The sequence below is a fragment of the Patagioenas fasciata genome, chromosome 1 (assembly GCF_037038585.1).
Source record: "Patagioenas fasciata isolate bPatFas1 chromosome 1, bPatFas1.hap1, whole genome shotgun sequence".
In the NCBI taxonomy this organism is placed as follows: domain Eukaryota; kingdom Metazoa; phylum Chordata; class Aves; order Columbiformes; family Columbidae; genus Patagioenas; species Patagioenas fasciata.
In genome coordinates this window covers 183,683,371-183,707,408 of record NC_092520.1, presented here as the reverse complement: position 1 = coordinate 183,707,408, position 24,038 = coordinate 183,683,371, and the positions used below count along the sequence as shown (strand labels likewise).

Below are 24,038 nucleotides of genomic sequence, written 5' to 3'. Positions count from 1 at the left end.
AGAATTGCATTTAAGTGCATGTAGCTTTGATATCTTGTTTATCTTCAATAAGCAGCGAATTATCATGAAATTGTTAATTATTACGCAGTCGATTAAATAACTTGTTTCCCCGAGTTTGCATTTCAATGAATATCTAATTGGTCTATAAACATATTGATTAATGGGTGCAGAAATTATTACATAGATTCCAGGCAAAATTGCTAGTTCATTTTTAAGAAAGGAATAGAGTAGACTTGTTGATTTTTTTTTTTTTTAAATAATTAAAAATTGTATACCACTGTTGTAACCAAGTATTGAATTTTTTGTATGCTAATTTAGCTTTTTGTAACCATGAAAAATAGTTCAACTTGGTTGAAAACCAATTTTAAATGTCTTGGTCATGGGAATTGTCTGCAAGTGGTTTAATGACAGTTCTGAGCATTCTTTGCACTATGGAGCTATAAATTTTTATATTGTACTCATAAACATAACAGTACAATTACATTGCCACTGCAGTAATGGAAATTTCTCTGTACTCTTTCAGTAGAGGATTAGCTTATTGTACTCGAGGAGAGTAAATTTTGGGTAGGTTAATGAAGTCTAATTTGCGTGGTTGAGAAAAATCCAAGATAGTATGTAAATAAGTTAAAATAAGTGACTTGGGGAGAGGTAATAGTGCCTTTAAAAAAATGTCTTTGACAAGGAAAATCCTTTGATACCAGCAGTGCTGAGTTCATTCAATGTAGAGGAGTTTCTCAGTTTACTAAAGTTTATAATGCAAAATCTTACTGCACATGCAATCAGCTTAGAGCTAGGACTACATTACGAAATCTTTTAGCATAGCTCTTAGGAGTGTGAGAAAAATGGTACCTCATAGTCTGCCTGCGCATGCCAGAGAACCTGGCGTAGATATGGCTGCATTAACAGAAGAAGAGTGCTTTGTCAGACTTATTTTGGGTCTGCTGAGGAGGGGAAATAAGAAGCTGGCTTGTCCCTCCAGAGGGCTGTACCGAGCTGGCTGCATGACTCAGCTGGTGCCTCTGGCTGAGGCAGAGGAGCCCTGGAGCATCACTGAAGCAAGAGAGATTTCAGGCAGTTTGCTCTTTCATTAATGGGGTGTCTGGAGGGGATATGGTCTGGCTTGCAAACTTGTGCTGTGCTTGTGCTTTGCAAGTTCAAGCTCTGCCTTTGTCAGAAATCAAACAACTACCAGTGAGCAAGCTGCTGCTTTCCTGTTTGCATGGGGTATTTGATACTTGTGGGAAATGTGCCCTTAGTAGCTGAAAGGTTTCTGTTTTCTGAAAGATAATATATTAAATGAATACTTTTATGAATCACAGATACAAGATTGTGATTGCTGGGCATGTTGGATCTTCTCAAGACTGAGTTAGTATCTAAGGGTTGCAGGCTGTTTAACGTGGTTTCTGAGCCACAACCCGAACTCCTTCCCCTTGCGTGAACTGCGCCTCGAGGCTCTTTGGCCTTCTGGATGAGGAGCTGGGAACAGACGTCTCTGAAGATGAGCAGTGGCTCCCAGGCAGCCATGGTGGCTGTGTGCGTATGGCGCAGAGCTGCTCAGAGAGCCTAGAGCTGAGTCGTGCTGCTGTGAAGAGGGAATGCTGGTGGAGGTGAGAGAGTGTTAGGTGAATCTGTAAATGTATAGAATTCTAAGACTCAAAAATGCAGGAAAGATTGTGATGAAAAAGAGCAAGGGATTGGAAATTATAGATTAAATCATGGACATCAATTTAACATGATGAATCATCACATCCATGGTCCTCCTCGTGCCTGGTGGTCCTGCTTGTGCTTGTGAGTAGAAGTACCACCTTCTGCAGCGACATGAATTTGCCCATCTCTTGTATAAAGCTGCTTGAGCCGTGCATCCCAAGTGTCTCGATCATTCGTGTTTGAAAGTCTTCTACATGTGCATAAAGCCAAGAGCATTAAGAGAAGTCATCTTAATTCAAAATCATAGCCTGAGAAGATCATTGATGTTGTCTACCTTTATATAAAATAAAGCACATTGATTAGAACAATTCTCCCAGAAATGAGAAGTAAAGATTCAGTTGAGTGCTTTCTGAGATGGAGAGGACAAATTTACATCTCCCATTTGCTACTCACTTGTACCTTCTTCTGGCTGTGGATGTGGGAGATACAGAGGCTAACTTGCCGGTGGGACCAGGGTCTTTCCAGCTTTCAGGGAACTTCTCTCGTTTCCCGCTTCTTCAAAGGCTGCCTAGAGCAGAAGCTGCAGTTTTAGCTGTTTCAGTCACCTTGAGAAGTTGAAAACCCTTTCTTTGTACAGACTGTAGAGCTAAGCTGGGGAAACCACCAGGGGTTGAAAAAAGGGTTGCAATGTTAACTTCTCTGTTTTTCCCAGCCTCATCCCCCAGCCTCATATTGTGTCTACTCTTGCTTTTGAAATGAAGCTGCTTTTTTGCCAGCTATACAGGACTTTGAGACCAAGACGACAAAGTTTCTGACTCTTGTGCAGACTATAGTCCCTTGCAGGGGAGGACATCTTAAACAGTAATGACAACAAAAACTAATTTATGTTGTCCAACAGCTCTGCTGCGCAAAATTCAGAGGCAGCTCTGGAACAGTTTTGTAGAAGAACATGGGACTATGGTAGGTGGAGAAAGCAAATGATGCAGACTTTTCAGTGAGTAGTAGACATGTCATCAAGGTATTTATTCCCTAGCTAGGTATCATTTCATCCACACCCAGAGTTCACATGCACAACAAAGACTTGGTAATGGTGTTTTCCACCCATCAGCTGAACCATTCAATGTGTTTTCTTTGGTTTAAGCCAAGACTATTTTTAGATAATCATTACAGGAGGAATATAGCAGCATAAGATGTGAGCAGTCCCCACGTGCTTGCTTTTGCCTTTCTCTCTTCCGCATCACAGGTTAATGTCCCAGAGCTGAGCTGGAAGAAGAGAATGTGTGATATGCCTCATCTCTTTGTATTTTAAGTCACTGTTGATAGCGCTATGAGGTCAACTGTGACAACTTTGAAGGGACACAAATAATGGAGCTCTTGAAGTTTTGTTCTGTCTGGTGAGTTCTAGAGCTTGATCACCTCAAACCTAGGCGACTGACATGTGTGTTGCTCTAGCTAGATCTGGAAGTAAATGTCTGTTAGCTATGTTTAAACAGTTATCAGTGCAAATATTGGTATAGTTTTCTCAAATACATGGGGAGTGTTCACTGACATGTTATAGGTACATCACACCTTGAGATTTCCATCTAGTCAAAGCCTAAGTGCTTATACAGAGACTAACGCAGTGAAGAGTTGATCTCAGCTAGAGCTTCTATGCTAGTATCATGTAAGAATAAAAAGAGCTAAAATGTCTTGAGAATAATATAAAAATAGGCATATTTGTGATCCTCTGATCTCACAGATGCCAGATGTGCTGACTTTGGAAAACTCTTCAAAGAGTTGAATTCAGCTTATATACTTCTCATTTGTAGGAAAATCAAGACTATATATGTATCTATATATAGTGTGTGTATATATAAAATAAATATGTTTAGATATTTGGGAAAAAGAACAGCTGTTTCTGCTTCTCCTTCATCTGCTTACTAAAGTGTTACACATTCTTTCCATTATGCTGGTGCTGTAGCTTAGGTCAGAGAAAAAAGTATGCTATGGCCTTGGTAAATGATCACTCTATGGCTTTAGCTGTTTTCTGGATTACCTGAGGTATGTATCAGAATAATCATGTCGTTGGTATCGTTCCCTTTCTTGTTTTTCAATATAAAGACATTATTTCTTCTTTCCCCACACATGGAATAATTTTCAGTTTTTAGTTCCAGATGTTTACAGATGAGCTTTCCATGGTCTGAGCTCAAAATCAATATCAGCTGGAATTTTAAAGACAGGGGTATTTTCAAACCTTGCTGGGTCACAAGTTCTTCCAGTATTCTTTTTCACCAGTGAGCTTTTTTTGCTTCTCTAGGTCTTTTTTGCAGTTTATTTCTTCCTTAAGCATCACATTCTCTGCTTATTTTCCAGAAATAGCTTCCTTCTCTTCTGTGGAGAAGACAGATTTTAATATCCCACACCACCATCCTTTTTTTTTTTTTTCTAAGAGCTTTGCGTGCTTTCACAATTTTTTCAAATAGTTTATTAAGCTGTAATTCATATTATTCTGTAATTGATATTCTTGTAATTGATAGTCTCACCTCCCATCAGCAAAGCATAGTAACTTCTCTCTGAGGGTCGGTAAGTAGTGTACTGGCTTTCAGATAAGAGCTGGTTTATGAAGTTACTTCCACTTCACGACTGGTGCTCATGGTTCTTTCACTTGTGCTGGTGCATCTGGTTTTAGAATTGAGTGAGTGAATCACATTAATTGGGGAGGAAGTAATTTTAAAAGGGATCATCTCAGTGATGCAATTTACGTCGCAGGTACACAAATAGGTTTATCAGCACAATTGAGAAGGAGGCAGATTGCACCAGGAGGATCACAATTAGCAGCTGGGGTTCAAAGCTTGGTGAGGGAAAATTGCTCAATTGTTGTTAGAGGAGCTGAGCTGTTTTCTTTGTTTTCTGTTGTAAGAACTGCCTTGCTGCTCCACCTTCACCCTCTTCCCCTGTTTAAAGTCAATTCTATTTCTTTTAAAGTCTTGTCAGAAAGTATTGAAAACATTTGTCTTGTGTATGAAGGTGTTTCGTTTCCAGATTGTTGTGACAGCAAAGGGACTTCTGACTCCAGACGCAATGGCAACAATGACTCTTTTGATTCTCCTCCAAGTCTTCATTTGTGAAATTTAGAATAAAACGTGCTTAAATTGAACTAGTATTTATATGCTAAGGGTCAGAGAATTTTGTCTGTGTTAGCTCTTGTGGTGTGTGAGGGAAATAACAGCACTACTTGCCATTAATTAGAAGACAGATTAGAAGTGGAGCATTTCCTTCAGTCATAGCTGTGAGTGCCTCCCTGTGCAGAAGACGGGGCGATGAGTCGTGTTCCCTGTTCGTGTTGGGGTTTCTCTCGTGCCGGTGTTGCACGGCGTCCTCTGCACACTGACAGCTACCAGCTTCATTTACCTGGGGAAAATCATCCACACATCCTTGGTCTGACCCCTTCAAAGATGATAAAATAGAACAAATAGACACGCAATAAGGACGATGAACTATTTCCCCCAAAACGTAATGGCTCTGGGGGAAAAAAACCTTTCAGAAATAATTCTGTGAAGGTGCTAGCAAGCATGCTGCAAGTACGTGAAAAGCATGAGTTATCTAAAGCGAAATGCCATCTGTCTGTCATATGGCTAATCAGGTACAGCAGTTCTTCCTGAGCTTTTTCCTTCGAAAGAGTTAGAAAAAAAGAAACCCATATTTGCCCTGTTTGAAGTTCTCTTAGCAAGTACCGAGTTCCATTTGCTGTGGAACATGAACTCTGAGAGTCCATAGTCCTGCTCGTATTTTACTACCAAAGAATTAAACATACAAAGCAGGAAACAAAGCTCCTCTCAAAAAAAAAGCCATGTGCTCACTGTTTCCACACTTAAGATGCTTAGTTCAAGTTTGTTTTGTGCTGCACTTTTTGACTTCTTAGTCTCTATTGAAAATTAATTTCTTCCAAAAGGTTTTATTTTATTTGCCAGACAGTGTTTGAAAAGTGGATCTCATTTTAAACTATTATTATAGAATATGCTATAAGACATTTGAGAACTTATTATTGGAGGTATTATGTTAAGTCATTGTTTCTGAGAATAGTTTGTGTGCAGAATGTTATTTATTTATTTGTTTTTTCATGCTCTTTTGACCTGAATATGCTTGAGCTGCCTTTGGACTGGTCCTTGCAAATAAAACAGTGTGGTGGTGGTTGATTTGGGGGGTGTTTGTTTTTTTCTTTTTTTTTTTTACTAATGGGGAATTGCATATATACAGTTGTGTCTCTTGTGTCCACAATGTAAATAAATGTGGGAGGAAAGGGTCACACATGTCTGTAAGAAACAACTTCTAATACAAGCACACAATACTAAATGGTAATCATACTTTGAGCAATATCAGCATTTGAGCTTTTTTTTTTCTCTTCTAAAAATCTACAAAGATACAAAGCTGACTTATCTTTATTCAAAAAGACAGTGTATTTTCTCAACGGAAATTGGCCAAAGAGGTGTGAAAACAAACTGCATCTGGCAGTTGGAAGATTTTGACAAGTTCCTTTTCTGATGGGTGTTTAGATTAATAACTGTAGCTGGAATCGGGAAAAAAAAAAAACGTGAAAGGCCACTGACTCACTTTGAAAAGCACCTAAGAATGTACTCAGATGTTTGTTTGAAAAACAGTTGCACTGATAACAGAAGTTATTTCTCCCCAGCTGTGGTACATAACTGACTTGCAAAGCCTTCATTCCCTGCAGTACAAGATCAGACGGGTTCATGTAAACTACTGCCAGGATTTCTTGTATCCTCAGTGTCTGAATCGTCAATGCAGTCAAACTAATTAAAATCATATTTGTCAAGGACTTACAAGAAACAGATATCCAACAAACATACATAATTTGGTGAAATTATTTAAACACAACTTGTGTTTAAAGTATTAGGAAATATTACAAACAAAGTTAGCGTTGCTTTGTATGAAGACTGAGATTTTTAGACATGCCGCAGTTAAATTAATTGTACGTATATTTGCAATGAAAATCTGGTTTAGCGTTTGCACTTTACTCTGCCATTATTTATTAAATATTGCTGCAAGAGGAACTTAGTAACTCTTTTTAAGGCATTTCTTCCAACAATAATTATTTCTTGTATCCAGCTAGTTCTGAACTAGTTACATTTGTATTAGCACAGGTAGGAGGAGAGGAAGAGGCAAATGCATCTTATGGTTGAACCTCACGTTAACTCCGATATTCCTTGTTTGGTTTGGATCTGCAGTAGTGCCAAACTCACCAAGGGCTGTTGGTGGGCTAATGTAAAGAGTTGTGTGTTTAATAATTTTCTAAAATGTGTTGTTTCTAGGTCTACAGACAAGACTGTGAAACCTTTGGCATGGTAGTGAAGATGCTAATTGACAAAGATCCATCGTTAGAGAAGTCCATCCAGTTTGCCCTGAGGCAGAATTTACATGAAATAGGTGAGCGATGCATTGAAGAACTCAAACATTTCATTGCTCAGTATGATGCTGCCAATCAAGATCTATCAGAATCGTTCAAAGAGGGCCCATACTAAGGACAAAAAATTACTTTTAGCTCCTCTACATTGAGTATGCCATAATGCATAAACCTGCTTTTGGTGGGGAAAGAGGAGATCTTGTTGGAGATTGGAACCCAAGGCCTGCGCTCCTTTGTAGCAGCTCAGATGGCTACATCTTGTTCGCGGTGGTCTCTGCAGTTGTATACTTCATACCTGTACTTCTTGACATATATTCCTTCAAAAGGACATTCTTTTCAAAAATGCTGTAAAGTGACTAACTATTTTTTAAACCTTTACACAGTTACCTAGGAAAAAATGTTCAGTCTGAGGTATGTACACTTATGTTTTGATGTTTATAAGTGTAACTTCAAACACTGTATTTTTTATTAAAATAACAAGCAGCAGTTCTTCATTCCTCAACTTATGCGGAAATATGTCTTGTTTTCATATATGCTGTAGGAAGGGAAGACTTGCAAAATTGTTTGCAACTATGATTTAAATTATTTATTATAGATTAATTTTAGACTTCAGATTCATTCTGTAAAATTACCCTAGGGGCTACCTCTAGTCCCTGACCGCCTGAACGGCTCTTAACTATTTGATACAAGAAGTGCTGTATTTTTACTCCAATAGCAAGTTCTGCAAATGCCTTTTAAATTTTGATGTTTTCCATATCACAAGTCATTAAGCAGTATTATGTAGGATTAACTCAACTTTTTGTTAATATGTGCAAGTAAACATTTCCTTTTTTACGGTTTTTTACTATACCTTACAGAGTGCAACTGCAGGCAGCCACTGAGAAGGGAAAGGTGTCTTGCCTACTCTCTCCCTCTCCCTCCTTATGCCTTCTCACCACTTTTCATTCATCACTTTTAACAATTAGGAGACTGTGTGTAATCTTTATTTCTGACATCAAGAAGGAACAGGAATTTGGGGTGGGAAGGTGGAACAAGGAAAGCGAGCAGGACTGTCTCCTTAGTAACCGTAGGTTGCTTTGGATTAGGTGTAATGTGAAGTTGAACCCTAAGGCCCCAAATTCATAATCATTTCAAACTTGGGTGATTCTGGGTAATGCCTGTAACCACTTTGGACCAGAGAGAGCGACTTGTAGTTGGGGAGCAGAGGTTGAGGAGAGTCAAGAAGCTGCCAGTGCTACATGATTACTTTTCAGAGTTGAAAAATACTTAGGACTCCTTGGTGGTATCCAGACTGTTGGATTGTGTACAGCTTTACATTTAATCAGGTTTTATTAATGTTTTTATTAATGTTTTAGGAAAGGGATGTTTTGAGTCATAATCACAAAGAGTTAAGTATAAGCTCAATTGTTTTGTATATATTTGTATTTAGAAACGTGAAACTCTGTACAAGGACTAATAACTAAAGCTCACCATTTCCAAAGTCCCCACAGTATTTTTAAATGAGAAAATCAGTAACTTCAGCCCCTTACCAAGGTAACTTCTCAGATTTTGTCAGATCGGTGTGCAGAAAAGTAAATGAAATAGCAGTGATTTTGCGTGTACAAGATACTGTATATATCACAGCATCTTACACATGCAAATCTTGATATGGTACATTAAATATGTATTACATTGGATTCCTGAGATGCCTGATTAGTTTTAATGTCAGTAGGGTGTGGTTTTGCAGTTGGCTTTTGTTGATTTCTAAGACTTCACCTTACTCAAAGGAGATGACCTGCAACTTACCTTGTTGGCAGCCAGATTGTGTGGGCTGCACAGTGGGTGGGAATCAGCTCATGGATCCTAGAGGATGCTAATTTGGGGAGGGAGAGAGAGGAAGAGAGGCAACCTGCTGTGTTGTGGCACAGTAGCTAGACCTGACCCACCTCTTCTGGCAACAGCCTGGTTCACCGAGATCAGTCATGAAACCACAGGGCAGAAGCGTAACTACAGCGCTTCACCACTTGCTTACAGGACCGAGAGCATTTGTTGCATCAGAGTTTCTGCTTTGGGTTAGCAATGCTACCGAAAAAAATACTGAAATAATGTTTAATATATTTTTTATTAAAAATGTCCATTATTACTGTACAGTTTGTTAGGAATTTCCTTTGTTAGAAGCCTGATTAAATTTAATATGGTATAAGTATCTGATTTTTCAAGTGTTTTTCTGTAAAGTAAGACCTAAGCTTATAGTCACAGCATCATAGAATGTCCTGAGTTGGAAAGGACCCATAAGGATCATGGCATCCAAATCCCTGCTGCTTGCAGCACTACCTAAAACTAAACCATATGGCTAAGAGCATCATCCTTGAACTCTGACAGGCTTGGTACTGTGACCACTGCCCTGGGGAGCCTGTTCCAGTGACCAACCAGTCTTTCAGTGAAGAACCTTTTCCTCATGTCTAACCTGACATTCCTCTGACACAGCCTCATTCCATTTCCTTGTGTCCTGTTGCTGGTCACCAGAGGGAGGAGATCAGCACTCCCCTCTGCTGCCCGTCTTGACGAAGCTGCAGACTGTGATGAGGTCACCCCATAGCCTTCTCTAAGCCAAGTGACCTCAGCCATTCCTTGTCAGTCTTTCCCTCGAGACCTTTCACCATCTTGGTCATCCTCTTCTAGACACAATGTGATAGTTTGATGTCCTCCTTATATTGAGGTGCCCAGAACTGCACACAATGCTCCAGGTGCAGAGCAGAGCGGGACAGTCACCCCCCTGCCGGGCTGGCAATGCTGTGCTTGATGCACCCAGGACACTGTTGCCCTCTTGGCTGCCAGGGCACACTGGTGGCTCGTGTTCAACTTGCCATCAACCAGAACCCCCAGATATCTTTCCATGGGTATTTGTACATATATCCAGGATTATCTCAGCCCAGGTGGAGAATCTGGCATGTGCTCTTGTTAAATTTCATACATTTGGTGATTGCACAGCTCTCCAGTCTTCCCAGATCTCTGCAAGGCCCTTCTGCCCTTGAGGGAGTCCACAGCTCCTCTAGTTCAGTATCATCAGCAGACTTACTTAATGTACATTTGATGTCCTGTGTCTATGTCATTTTTAAAAACATTAAAGAGCAGTGGCCCTAAAATTGAGCCCTGGAGATCCTCACTGATGACTGTCCGTAAACCTGATGTAATCTTATTTTTTTTTAATTGATTAAATTTTACTGATGAGCTAAGGAGTCATTTGAAATTTTTATAACTGCCAGTTCTGTTGAAGTTTTAATTCACATTCATGAGTGATAAGTAACTGGTTTACATTTAATGCTGGTCATTATGTTGAGTGTTCACATTTAACCTTTTCTGATGTATGATTTCTGTTGATGTAAGTAAAATATTATGCCAATCCCTTAATTTAAGCAAGAAATATGGCTTTTAGTCTTCCTTCTTGCAGAAACAAACATATACTTTGGTTTTATTTTATATCAATGTGAAAAGTTGTCCTTGCTCTCATGGACAGTCTTGATGGGGCTCCTGGAAGGTGGTAGGAAGAGCATTGGTGGGAGGAACCAGATGCTGTGCTGGAGGAGTTTATTTTCTTTGTCCCCTTAAGAACTCCTGAAAAGAAACCTTTACTCCTAGCACTCCTTAATGTGCAGATACTCTTGAAAGAATATAAAGGGAAGAGGAAAAAGAAGGAAAGGAGGCTGGAAATTCAGTGCTACCTGCCAAGGCTGGAGCAGTTCTGAACAGATCTGTAGCTTCACTGGCAGCTTGGAGTGGCAGCGTAACCAGTTAGGGTGAAAATCAGTGATAAAACTGCAATGGACATGAAAGGAGCTAATGCCACATATTGGAGAAGGTCCAGTTCCTTGTGACCCTGTTTTCTGTGCAAGGTTTCTTCTTTTGATGAGGATAAGTATAATGTACAGTCCTAATATTTCTCACTATGGTGAAGGTTGTACAGTTAATTTTGGTTGTAGTAGCTGGTATGGGGCTGTAGTTTGGATTTGTGCTGGAAATGGTGTTGATAACACAGGGATGTTTTAGTTACTGCACTTACAGTGTCAAGGTCTTTTCTGGTCCTCACACCACCCCACCAGTGAGTGGGCTGGAGGTGCACAAGAAGTTGGGAGGGGACACAGCTGGGACAGCTGACCCCAATAGGCCAAAGGAATATTCCACACCATGTGACATCAGGCTCAGCAATAAAATTTGGGCTGGGGTGGGCAAAAGTTTGCTGGGGCTGCTGCTGCTCGGGGGCTGGCTGGGTACTGATTGGCTGCTGGTGAGCAACTGGGGTTTTTAGTATCATTTGGCTTTTTTGCTCATTTGTTAACCTATTAAATTGTCCTTATTTTAACCACTAATTTTCTAACTTTTACCCTTTCAATTCTCCCCCCATCCCAGCAGGGGGTGGTGGGGGCAGTGAGTGAGCAGCTGTGTGATACTAGGTGCCTACCAGGGTATAAGCTCCACTTAGAATACAAAAGTACTGCTAATAACACAAACCAGGATTTACAACTTTGGTAACTGTATCTGAGTCTTGTGCTGTTAGCAGATACTGTATCCCATACCACTCTCTTTATATTTAAGGTGTAAGAACCAATTAGAAATACTTCTCATAAGAAGTGGTCAAAAATAATGAAGAAGGAATCCTTTATGTCAAGCTGAAAAAAGTAAACAAAATTGTATACTTTAAACTTAGATTTTCATTTTTAAAGTGGATGAAAATAGGAGTTAGTCCCTCTTTTATTGTGTGGTTACAAGTATTTGTTATTCTTCCCTCACACGAATGTCTCTTCCCAGTCCATTCCTCAGCAAAACAAAACTTTCTAAACATTTTCTAATGCTCTTAATGACATGTGGTCCTGCAACCCAGCACAAGTAAGGGTGATGTGCGTCCCCCAGAGCAGAGGTACCTCAACTAGCTCTGAACAAGCCGCCCAGCACCACTGGAGCACAGTTTCTGAAGGCAACACCATGTTGTGCAAACTGTGCCTTCCTTGTCTGAGTCTGGTCTGGAGGAAAAGCAGGGCAGAGCTCAGAGGGAAAGCAGCACTATGGATGGGAGGGAGGTCTGTTACCCCCTTGCACAAGCATTGTGCCTCTAAATTTTTCCTGAGTAAACCTGAGGACAAGGAAAGGTCTCTATCCTCTGCCAAAGCTTCCAGCTGAAAAATATCGGTATAAAAATTGACGGTGGGAGGGGGGAAGTGTTATTATTTACATCATTCATTTAGAATTACCTGGAGCGCTTGCAGCAGCAGAGTTCACAGCGCCCCAGCAACGGCACCTCTAGCCCTGAGTTATGCTTGGGTTTTGTTCAAGTGCATGGGGAAAGAAATACATCTTTCAACTCGTTTATTTTGAGGTTTAGAGAGAGGTTATGTGAAAGTTAACTCTGCAGATAGTTTGTAAATGACACACTTTAAGAGATCTGTGTTGAATAGTGTTTTTAAAAGTATTGAGAAGCCACTAACAGTCTACAGAGAACTTTTATCATCTAATACTCCGTAAGACATTGCACTTTGGGAGAGTACCTATGCTGCATCTCAGAAGATGGTGTAAAACCTGAAGAATTGCTGGTGGAGACACTTCTTGCTCCAAGAAGGACACAGCAGTAGCAAGCAGACAGAGCATTTCTCTGGATCCTAGTTCCCCATATTTGGAAACGCAGGTAAGAACGGAAGGTCCCAACCATTGTTTGAGTGTCCTGGGGAACACATCAACGATTCAGCATCTCTCCTCCCATCCTGGAGGTCCTGGCAGCCTGGTGGCTGTGCTGTGCTGAAGCGCAACAGGCGTTTGGCCGCTGGGAAAGCAAAGGCTGCCTCAGCCACCAGGCAGCCCGCCAGCTGGAAGCGTCCCACCAGCCGCCTGTTGGCCCATGCGATGTAGCACGGTATTACTTTGATCAGCTTTCATGTACACAAGACTTGTTTGTACTAGAAAAGTGACTTATATGGTGCATACCACCTCTGGGAGTAAAGGATCTTTTGCTTATTTTACCCTGAAAAACACAAGCAAGTAACTGCTAGTTTGATTTAGCCTTAGCAATAGCTTCATTTTCTTCGGTGCAAGCCAATATGCATGTGTCTGTTCCATCCCCTTCTTATAGCTGCTTTTATCCCAAAACTTCTGTATCGTCAAGAAGGGCAAGCTTAGTTCAATTTGCCAGGCTTTTCTGGTAAGAAGCACCTTTTATTTCACTAATTATCTTGAGGTGGTCAGAAAGCCAATGGCTTTAGCACTTACTATTTTAATTGGTGGGTGCCATTGTTAATTCAAGTAACAAATTTCTACCCTTTATCTAGAACATTGGAATAAGTTTATTACTAAAATAGCTTCTGTGCCATGTATGTGTTTAAGGCAGCTTCTGAGATTACCTACTACTTTGTAGATTTTTGTCACCTTGCCTTCTAGAAACACCCAGCATGTCTCTTCCTTTATGTAGGTGAACTTCAGAAACTATTTTTGGGAAAGGAGGGGAACAGCAATAAAAAAATCCACATCCACAGGAGTTGCATATTTGTTGTACTGATATATTCCAGGCTTGTGTGGTTTTTACATTTATATAGTTTACATTTTGCTTGACCCATAAATAACACTCGCAAGATTAAGAGGGCCATAGTTTAGAGAGTATTTACATAGCCCCACCATGCATACAGAGCTTTTAATACCTAGTAGACAAAATTAAGCTGTTTTGCACTAAACATTTTTTCAATATTTTCAACTTAAAACCCCTGACTAAAATACAAGCAATATTTCATCCATAATGCTGCTGTTAAACCCCTAACAAATCTAGTTTGATATTGTAACAAACTTCTCCAAATTCAGGGATATAAAAATATTCAGCTTTTAAAATTTTAACTGTACAATATGTACATTAGTATTTGCACTGTTAAATTATGAATACATTTAAGCCTATGAAATACTACATTATAAATATCAATGTTTTTTGATTTAGAATTGCAGCTAATATATTTTAAAACCTGGATAATGCATTTGAAAAGACACAATTCTGGAGCCTAATCCTTTAAGCCCTTATGAAAGTATTTGTTACGTAAGTAGATTCATTAACTTAAATGGGGTTACATGCCTGAGCAAAGGACTGCAGCAGTTGTTGTACCTTTTGCTGCTGGGGTGTGGGGGGCATGGCATAAAAAACATCACTGCTCATTGGCAGCTAAGTCCAGTTCTGGCATCTGAATTAATATCTTCCTTTAAACAGGCACAAAAGGGATGGAGTTCTTAAAAAAATTGTGGAGGGAAAACCACGGAAGTTAAATGTATAAACCATTTACCCCTGCTTTAGGATTTATCAAGGCCTCAAGCATTTAAGTTCTGATTTTTGCCTGCTTAAGAGTGGAATCTTTGGAAAAGGAGCGTTTTCCCAAATTAAAGAAAAAAATCCAGTTTTTGTAGGGCAATTTGAAGGAAGAAGAGTGAGCTTTATCAATGAAGAAATGGCACAGTATAGAGCCTTCTCTTTCTTGGCAGTATGAGGAGAAAGTCAAAGATCACCCTGTGTGGATATAGCTACAGCACAGGACTGACGATTTTATTAATGGATCTTTGTTGAATCCCCCTCTCAGATAATTCAACACAGGTGAATAGCGCACATGAAATAAAATGTCTACAAAAAGTCTGTATCAAGAACCGCAACACCAGCATTTTGACAGCGGATACATAATATGTAAACCTAGCAATATCCGAGCAAATCATCAGTTGGCATGGTGACATTTCTGAATGTTACTTGTACAATGTAAACTTTGGCAGGGTTATCATTTACACTGGCAAAGCGTTAAGAACGTTAGCAACTTGCTTAAGTATAATTATCAATATAAAAAGATGTGATTCAGGCTGTAGCTACAGAGTTGACTGGTCTTCCCAACTGTTAAAACAAATTAAGAAATGATGCAATTTTTTCCTTTGTGTCCCCTCTTCTTCTTTGATTTGGTTGTCCTTTGTCCAAACTGAGAACTAGATAATGCAGTAGATGGACTAGAAAGGTCATCTGTATAGTATGGATATCTCAGTGACCGTGGCTGTGGAATTGGTTGTCCTAGAAAATATCCTTCCTCTTCAGAATCAGATGATGAAGATGAAGTTGAACACCAGGAGTCATCTTCCTCACCATACAATCCAAAAAATTTATCAACCACCTGATTCCGCAGTGCATAATCAGACCTAGTGTGGGCATATTGTCCATACAGCTCCGCGTTTTGAATATATGCCCGAATCTCCCGTGAGCTTCTATTTTGAATAAATTTTTCATGATCCTGAGGGGAGTAATAACGAAATCTCTCTCTTGGAGAGCATCTTCTTTCTGCAGCCAAGTTAAGTGCATTATCTGAACGAGACTTCCTGCTTCTTCTACGATGATGAGAAGGTCGATTTCCACGCTCTTCAAAATGGTAAACACGCCTACGAGTCCTTTCACTCATTGGAGGCTGACGTATTTCAACATTCTCATAACTTCCATTATCAATAACGTCATCTGAAAACTTCACTTGCTGTGGTCTGGACTGGGATTTAGATCTTCTCAGTACAGGCATATGCACTGGCTTTTCCTCCGGCAAGACCTTTTCCTGGCACAGCTCTGAGCTCAGACTCTTCAAGGACTCCGTGCTCCGGTGGAGCATTGAAGAATTCAGGGTGCCCATGTTGCTCATCTTCTCACAGTCCTCTACCTCCAGTTCTTGGAAAGTTTGCAAAGAATAGAGAGATGGCCGTGGCTTGCCTTCTCCATCCATTGAAGCCCCTGTGGTGGAGGCGGAAAAAGGAGGAAAAGAAAAATGAGAGGACTATCAAAGAGACAAGTATTATAACAAAATGTTAAATATTTCAGTAAAGCAGACCATATTAGTTGGTTTTGGAACTCTTACCAAAAGGATTGGCTTCATAGAAGAATAACCTTTGTTTTGACTTAAAATATTTAAGTGCTAGCTCTGGTTACCAAAGAATTAGCTAACATTAGGACATCAAGAGCGGAAGAAGTTTAATGAGTTTAAAATTTTTAAATAGCTCTAACGTGCGTACAGCTAAGCCTCTCAGAAAAAAAATCATTACTTAAAATTATTCTACAGTCTGTCCTTGCTATTTTTAAGGCTAAAATAGCTCATGTTTCTGGTATCACTAAATTCAATATTCCAGCTACAGGAAAGCCAGGCTTACTACCTCACAAAGAAGGACCCTTACCCTCCAAAGCTCATCAGCAGTAAGCTGGCCTGCTTTACTCCGGGTTTGCGTCCAACGACCCTTCATTCCCACAACAACAATGTCATCTGCCCAGTGACATTCCCAGTGTGATACCTCTAGTTCCTCCTTCTCCCGTGCCCCTGAACCAAGCTCCCCTCAGCAGCTCCCTCCTCACTGCATGGGCAGCGCAGCATTTGGCTGGGCCCGGCCTACCTGAGCAGCCACAAGAATTCAGGCTACAGAAGGAAAGGAATGGAGAAGAGGACAGGACAATTTTTATAATGGGTGTCTCATATCTAACTCTCACGGTTGGGGTTTTTCGTAGGGAAATAGGAAAGGAAGGTTAACACTTGCATGTCTATCTGACTTTTATCCCTTTGGCTAATTTCAATCATGTTTGACAAGGATGTTCATAAAAGTGGATTATCACATTATCTTTAGTCAATGGAGAAAGATATAATCTCATAAACCTTATTTCCAACTGCTAAGAAGTGTACCATCCTTTCAGATTTTCTACATATTTTTACAAGCAAATCAGGAAACTACCTCAACTGCTTTGCAAATTATCTTTAATCCTAGTCTATAATGCAACTTCTGGTACTTAAAAGTAGAGAAAAAAAGATATCTACATTTGCTTAAAGCTGTGGTTTCTATATAACATGCACAGTTCAAGACCATTTTTCCTCTGTTTACCATTATGGATTTTTTTGTTGTAAGCAAAGAGAATTCAAAAGGAAAGGAGAATAAATAGAATTTTAGTAGCAGAAATGTATCTTACGGAAGAATATGTGCTTGATAAAAGCTATTGCCTAGTTTACATGCATCTCTTGCTACTACAGCTTTTTAGAAATCACATGTGAAAAGTCTTAGTTCAAAATATTCCAACAAGCATGCTTTGGTTGACCTCTCTGCCAAAACCATCCATCGTTCCCCCCATTACCTGTTATGTTAGACAAAGCCAAAGAATCCATTGAGTCTCGAACACTTTGTTCTTGCTGTTTTAGGTCAGACAAACATTCGAGTGAACCTCCATACCATGGTGTTTGGTCATGTTTGTATCCCGAAGCCCCATGTTCCATGTCTAGCTCCTGGATTTTCCTGCTGCTGGCAGGGCCTGGGTGACTGCCGTATGCAGAGTCACCCAAGCCATCTTGTGACTGGGCCCAGTACATGTCTGACTGATACTTCTTACTTGCTAGGCTTGGGTTATTTTTTTTCAAGTCCAACTTGCTCTTGACCATGCTGTCAGAAATCCAGTGTTCACTTGACCTAAGGTCTACTTCAGTGGGCTGCTGGAAGAGGCTTTTATCACCAAACTTCAGAAGAAGTTGAGTCATGTAGTCTTCATGTTCAGCCCATTCTTCAGGGTCTTCAGGCATTTCTTGCTCTACTCTTCCCTTCCAGAAGTCTTCATTAACAAAGCTTGCCTCTTCCCTTGAAAGGCTTAAGTCCTCCAGCTTACGAGAAAGAGTATCATCGGCATTGCCTGAAAGGCCGGGAAATTTGTAATTGAGGGCTGGTGACAGGAGGAGAGACTGGCGGCACTGGTCGGCTGACCGGCTGCTTTTTCCCATGCGAACGCTCCTCCTGGAATCTCTGGATCGAGCAGACTGGAATGCAGAGTCAGAAGAGTCGGAGGCGTGAACATCCTCTCCCAAGCTGCAGGTTTTGGAACAGTAGATCTGCCCCTGCTTTGGGAGGAAGGGGCAGCCAAGCAGAGATGTCTTGCACTGAGCACACGAAAAGCAAGTCTCTGTGGCGTGCCAGTGCTGCCCGTCATAGGTCATCTGAGCATGGTCAACACCTAGAATGGGAGAAAAAGCAATGCTTTGGGTTTGTCCAAAAAATAATTTGCACAATCCACACTTTGGGAATGAGAAGTTATTTCATAACTTGGCTTTCCCTTTATGTGTAAGTTTAACGCTTAAAAAGGACACACTTACCAATATGTTCCCCACAGGTCTCACAGTATTCTGCGTAAAGAGACTCAAAGCAGTTACAGCAGAACGGTCGCCCATCCTTCATGATGTATCTCTGTCCACCCAGGATTGTTTCACACTCGAGACAACAGAAGTGCTTCATGTGCCAGTGGCGACCCTCAGCTTCCGTACATTCATCAGCAAAAATGATCTTTTCAGAGACAGAAAGTAGACTTTTACTTAAAACAGCCCAAACCTCACCTTGTGACTCAGAGCAAACCAAACATCCTATTTGTACATTTCACACACTAAATTTATGTTTTATTTAGCTGCCTTTCGAATACAAAGATAGATACAACCATCTCCCATAGCAGCTGTGGCATTCTAATCTTTCCTTAAACAGGAAAGAATTAAGAAAACCTGTATTTTCCAAAGCAAAAAAAAATAAACAAGAACCTAAGATCTCAACAATTAAAGAAGCTCCTATCAGGATGATATTTTGGAATATTTGTACAGATCCTTTTTCTAATTCAATCTACAAGATTAAATTCTAAATACAAACAGGTATGTGCTTTCTAAATACCATCACATTGCTTGTAATATTGCCAGTTTGACAAGAAATTAGACACCCCTCAGCTTTCAAAGACATCTATGCACCAGAGTCCTTACTTTTTAAGTGAATGCATGTGAAGTTACTAATTGCTCAAGTAATTGATGCAGTTTGTTAACTCAGCAACAGCAGCTGTGTAGATTGGCTGTAAAATGTGAATTATTTACCTCATCACAGGCTGAACATCGAGGTTTGAGAAGTTCAGCGTGGTGTCTGCCACAGTGAATTTTTCCATCTTGGTAGAAGTAGATAAGGTCAACGAGCAGCTCGTTACATGTGAAGCACACAAAACACGAGGGATGCCAGCACACGCCAGGCCCAGCTCTCGAGGCGAAAACTGCAACTTCACCGCCGTTAACTTTTGTACCACACTAGGAACAAAACCAGAAAGTGAACACACTTCCCATCCCAAACTACTCACTTCTGGCATTTAAATTAAGTTAAAACACCAAACTAAATATGCAGATTTTATTCCAAAATTCTGACAAGAGATAAAAAATATTCTTAATTCTGGTCTAGTCAAAATCTGTGCATCAACTTTTGTGAATAGAAGTCTATTTTATAGGTAATAACATTTTAAAGCATATGCCTGTTTTTCATTTGTTGTTACTTTAGTATGAGTCAGCAACACTTTTTTTTGAGTAGCAAATATATCAAAGATTTAGGTCATTCCTAGTATCAAAGGTTGTGTTTTGCTTAAGCGAGCACTACCTTCTTTCTGTTTACAAGCAGTTTCAAACATATTTGTGTGTGTGTTTGTGCGTTCAGACATAGGGATAAGCTTACACGTGATATCAAGATACTACAGCTTTATATCATTCAGTTCATGGGCTCATGGCACCAGCAGTATTACCTGTTCACAAACCGCATGCATCACTGCTCTGGAGAGCAGTTTAATTGTGCCTCGGCCGAGTGCCTCCTTTTTGCGCTGAGAACTGAACATTTGCAGTTCCTTCTTTTCTTCTTCACTTAAAGACTGGCAGTATCTCACCTTCCAGGGAAAACACAGGAGATTTTAAATACTGACCTTTCAAAGTAACAGATTAGTAAGTGCGTGCCTATATACAGGAAATTTAGCAGGCATGCTGGCAATCATTAAGCATTCCCAACTTGTCTTAATATTTAGATAATATGGGCATAATACAAAACTAATACTGAGGAAGACTTTTGTGTTACAGAAAAACAGTATATATACTAACCTACGAAGTTGTCTAGGCAAAAAATAAGATTTAAAAAAGCCAAACCCAAAACTGCTGCTATCCTAAAATAATGGAATGAACCTAAATCAGCCACAACATTGTCCTTTAGATTTATGGTTAAGTGCCCACAACTAAGTAGTGCAGTATACACAAGATCTTAAGTATTGACACCCCCGCCCCCTTTCCTTACAAAGAGCTTGTTTGTTATTTCCACTTCTACTCCAAATTACACTGCATATCTGAGATGCAAACCTTTTACTACCACAAAGCATCCTTTTTGTGTGCTACAATGCAATTCCAGGAATTTGTAGGTCCCTGGTAATTGGTGGGTGGCTGCAAACACTATAAAACCAGCTTGTGTGAAGTTTATGGCAGTGACACCAGGCTCCCTAACAGGCAGGGACAGTGTCCTCCCAGACAGCTCTTATCTCCGCCCAGGGGACAGCTGAACAATGGGCTCAGTGTACACACGGTGCCCCTTCACAGGTCAGATGCCACCGCAGACCACGGTTTAGGCTCGTAATAAATACACAGGTAGGTAACTCTCCATGTAAAAGCTGCCAGGGAGACGTAAGCCCTGAACGGTGCATCCTAAATTCGGTATTTACCTCATTATCGTGGGGTGGCAGCTGATAGAGAAGCTGTTTAATTCGGTGTTTCTCTCCAGGGCTGTTAACGTAAGGGACCTTCTCTTCCGGCAAGCAGGCAAAATACAGCTGGACCTGCCCAGGAGGAAGCAGAGATCAGACCGAGGGACACACGTCACCCACGCGCTGCAAGTGTCCTTCAGCTCCTGCTTCATCTCAGGTCCCACGTACGAAGGAAGAAGGTTACGCTACATTAGAGCTGTGACAGTATTTGTGCTGAAAATACGAGACCCAGATGAACTAGCTCAGCAAACCTGAATTGTCTCTGATAAAACCAGCACCCAGCTGCTGAATTGCTTTTCTGGAATGCAATTTGCAGTGACAATTAAGGGGGGTATCATAAATTATGCACATTTAATGTTCTCATTATTCCCACCCCCTTCAGGGCTGGTCAACAGCCCAGTGGAAATTCCAAGTTTCCCTCTGCAATTTACCACACAAGGCATGAAGCTTTCCAGAAAACAGCCACTGTATAAACAAATTTAATTTGCTCTCTGCATTTTACACATTGTTGAGACAAAAGCTGTTTTGTAGCCTCCCGCTGGTCAGGCTCACCCAAAGCATCAGCTTTCATTGCTTCCATGTGGGCTTTGGTAAGAAGGGGGAAACATCCTTCCCTTGGGAGGAGGCTGGATCCAGCCACATTTCAATCAGATGCAAATTAACTATGAAATTTTCAGGGGCAACATGATTTTGATATAGAAATCAGTATTAGATGTACACACCTATCAATCTTCACTTCTTTTTTTCAGAAGAAAATTATGACAGGAAAGCTGTAATGAACACTCTAACAAAGCCCAATGGCAAAAAATATTTTTGTGGAACAGCTACAGATTTATTGTTTTTCCTATGCAGTTTCCAGCTTGTCACGAGGCCTGGGGCGGTAAATAAGAGCTGACTATTGGCAAAAATATTACTTGCCATACAGATTTAAATAATGCTCAGGTCAACAGCTTCTTACTGTGCAAGGCAGATGAAAAAGAAGCAGTTATCAGTCACTGGACTCAGGAAGCAATCAAAATTGTATGGGAAAGGTTGTACAAAATGTGATTTGGTCTTCACTTAACCAAAATTCAAACATCAGAAGTCTACTATAAGACCACTTACTAGAGACTGTATTTCAAGAAGCTGTAGGAAAAGATAACATGCAGTACAAAGTGAAGCTTTAAAGAATCTTTATGCCCTTTTCTGAAGTTTATTGCACCATTCTCAAGTGATTTTTCTTAGCAAAAATGAATTGCTAATGAGTTTAATACAGCTGGATTATGAGAATATTTTATGACATTTAGTTGTTCTGGCAGAACGTTAGCTTGCTGTTCACTTGACAGTACAATTCATCGAGATTCTTATATATGCTTAAGTAAGTGATAAAAAGAGTTTCCCTAAAAGTAGCTTATTACTTACCATTCCTACTGACTTTATACTTTTTTCATTATTAAGAGAATCTCTGCATAGCAAAAAGGAGATATGTTCTTCACGTTTGTAACTATGGACTGTATTAGCTTGCTAGCTGAAGGAGGGTTGTTCTGCCTCTATTAATAAACATCATAAAGCCACTCTACCCATTTAACACTGGATAACACTGAGTACGCAGCTTCAGCACAGCTGCAGTATCATCCAGTAAATGAATACTATGAGAGGTTCATTTTGATCAAAACTTGCTCATCACGAATTTCACTTCTATTTCAATTATGATGTTATTATAAAAAATAAAGCAGAAAAGGGAGAGGGGAAGGAACAGCCCAACCAGCCCATGAGCATCAACTCCAGAGACTGTACAAGAGAAATCCTGGCACGAACAAATGGCAGGCATACAACTATTTAAACAAGTATAAAATGCATTACTCCTTGTCACAGTGACAGGACACTTTCGTTTATGTGTGCTGTAGTAACGTACACGCTCTAGATGTCAAATGCCTAATTATGTAAAGAGTTGTACAAGTGTAGTGAAGTATGGGCTAAGTAGCACAATGCCAGGAGGTATGCCACGAGCTTTAATTTAACCTAATAACTTATTTCAAAGAGAAAGTAAATTTCTATGCTACTTTTAGACTTGATAATACATACCTCTGTGGCACATATTTATTCAAAAATCTTGACTGGGAACTTTTTTTTGGAACATAAAATTCCTCAGTGGAGAGGATTTTAAGCTCTCTAAACACAGCCTCATTGGAATAGGAAATAAGAAGTAAACAGTTCTAGACAAATTTAAGTTTTATATATTGTAATAATTGAATGATACTTGCAGAAGCAGTGCGTCAGTCCCTCAAACAGTCCTTACAAGGCTTATTTTAAAAATGCAGAAGCAGAGTTGGTACCTGCTCTGGTCTGAGCCCTGGAGGGACCCAGGCATATTCTTCCATAGCACAGCCAGAGTCATCGTCAGATGTTGAGCTTCGCTGACACCCGAAAATGAGATTATTAGCTTTGGGCTCCATCTCCAATGGCATAAGTGTGAAGTGTTAAATATTTCAGCTGCAGCTCATCAAGCAATTGATCTGGAAGAAGAGATTAACAGAGCTTTAATAAATTTGAACATGCAACAACTAATTATCAGTGTAAATGATCTTACAACAGTTTCATGTTCCTTGTGCTGCCCAGAACAATAAATTATTGAAGTGTCATCACAGCTTGCTACAAGCAATTCAAAAGTGCTCGAAAGAGTTACAAAAACAAAACTACTCAAAAAACCCCCAGAAGACTAGACACACACTACCGCATTTGGCAACCGCAATGTATTCCAATATTAACACTTGTCTTCTTTGACACTTCTGCTTGTTTCACGCCACAGATTATATGTAGTTATATCTAGTAAAGATTTACTGGGCAGATATTAACAAAAGGAATGACACAAGCTCTTCCTGAAGTCATCACTACCACCAGTCTAGTAACAAGAAAGACATGACAACCGGTTTTGACAAAAGCTAAAGAAATAGTAGGGGAAAGCCTGTTGTGCAAGAAGCACCCTATTTTTTCAGCAGGCAGGCAGAGAGCAGCGAGCGTCTGCTGGATTCCTCTGAGAACTTTGTTCTAGCTGTATCGGAGCGGAAGGGTGTTGGTCCAGTTAAATATCTGAAATCCAATTAGGCCAGATTTGGCTCTGCAAAATACATCACGATTGTTCAGTTAATTTGAAACCCTATAGGGAGATGGTTCTGTTGATGCATGAAGCCTGCAAAGCTTAGTATCAGTTGGATCATTTTGAGTCACGACTGGCAAAGAAGGCTCTTACCAACATCCATAGCATTCTGCAGTAAAAAGCTTATTAAGATGAATATCTTACATTAATTCTAGCAGAAGTTCTTAGGAAATTCAGACCAGGAGTTTCAGTGAAATAGAGATTACCAAAAGTAGAGAGGATGTATCCTACCATGACAGTCATCCTGACCACTGGGGTTAGGAACAAGCTTGCTTCTACAGTACCACATTACACAC

The 24,038-nt window shown here is 40.1% G+C and overlaps 2 protein-coding genes across 6 annotated transcripts in view; one reads left to right on the top strand and one right to left on the bottom strand.

Annotated features, from left to right (window-relative positions):
- The window catches only part of PPHLN1 (periphilin 1), a 64,845-nt gene extending 57,295 nt beyond the window's left edge, over nucleotides 1–7,550 (top strand). For all 3 annotated transcript variants that reach the window (XM_071803049.1, XM_071803041.1, XM_071803033.1), the window contains exon 10: nucleotides 6,957–7,550. In XM_071803049.1, coding sequence (XP_071659150.1) covers nucleotides 6,957–7,166 — 210 coding nt within the window. In that variant the 3' untranslated portion in view covers nucleotides 7,167–7,550. The remainder of the gene's footprint in view (nucleotides 1–6,956) is intronic.
- A 5,998-nt stretch (nucleotides 7,551–13,548) lies between these two features.
- Nucleotides 13,549–24,038, bottom strand: part of PRICKLE1 (prickle planar cell polarity protein 1) — a 64,714-nt gene continuing 54,224 nt past the window's right edge. For all 3 annotated transcript variants that reach the window (XM_065853148.2, XM_071803025.1, XM_065853157.2), the window contains exons 2-8: nucleotides 22,922–23,101; nucleotides 20,565–20,678; nucleotides 19,611–19,748; nucleotides 18,925–19,128; nucleotides 18,172–18,358; nucleotides 17,169–18,032; nucleotides 13,549–15,791 (exon numbers count right to left, since the gene is read on the bottom strand). In XM_065853148.2, coding sequence (XP_065709220.1) covers nucleotides 14,935–15,791; nucleotides 17,169–18,032; nucleotides 18,172–18,358; nucleotides 18,925–19,128; nucleotides 19,611–19,748; nucleotides 20,565–20,678; nucleotides 22,922–23,053 — 2,496 coding nt within the window. In that variant the 5' untranslated portion in view covers nucleotides 23,054–23,101 and the 3' untranslated portion in view covers nucleotides 13,549–14,934. The remainder of the gene's footprint in view (nucleotides 15,792–17,168; nucleotides 18,033–18,171; nucleotides 18,359–18,924; nucleotides 19,129–19,610; nucleotides 19,749–20,564; nucleotides 20,679–22,921; nucleotides 23,102–24,038) is intronic.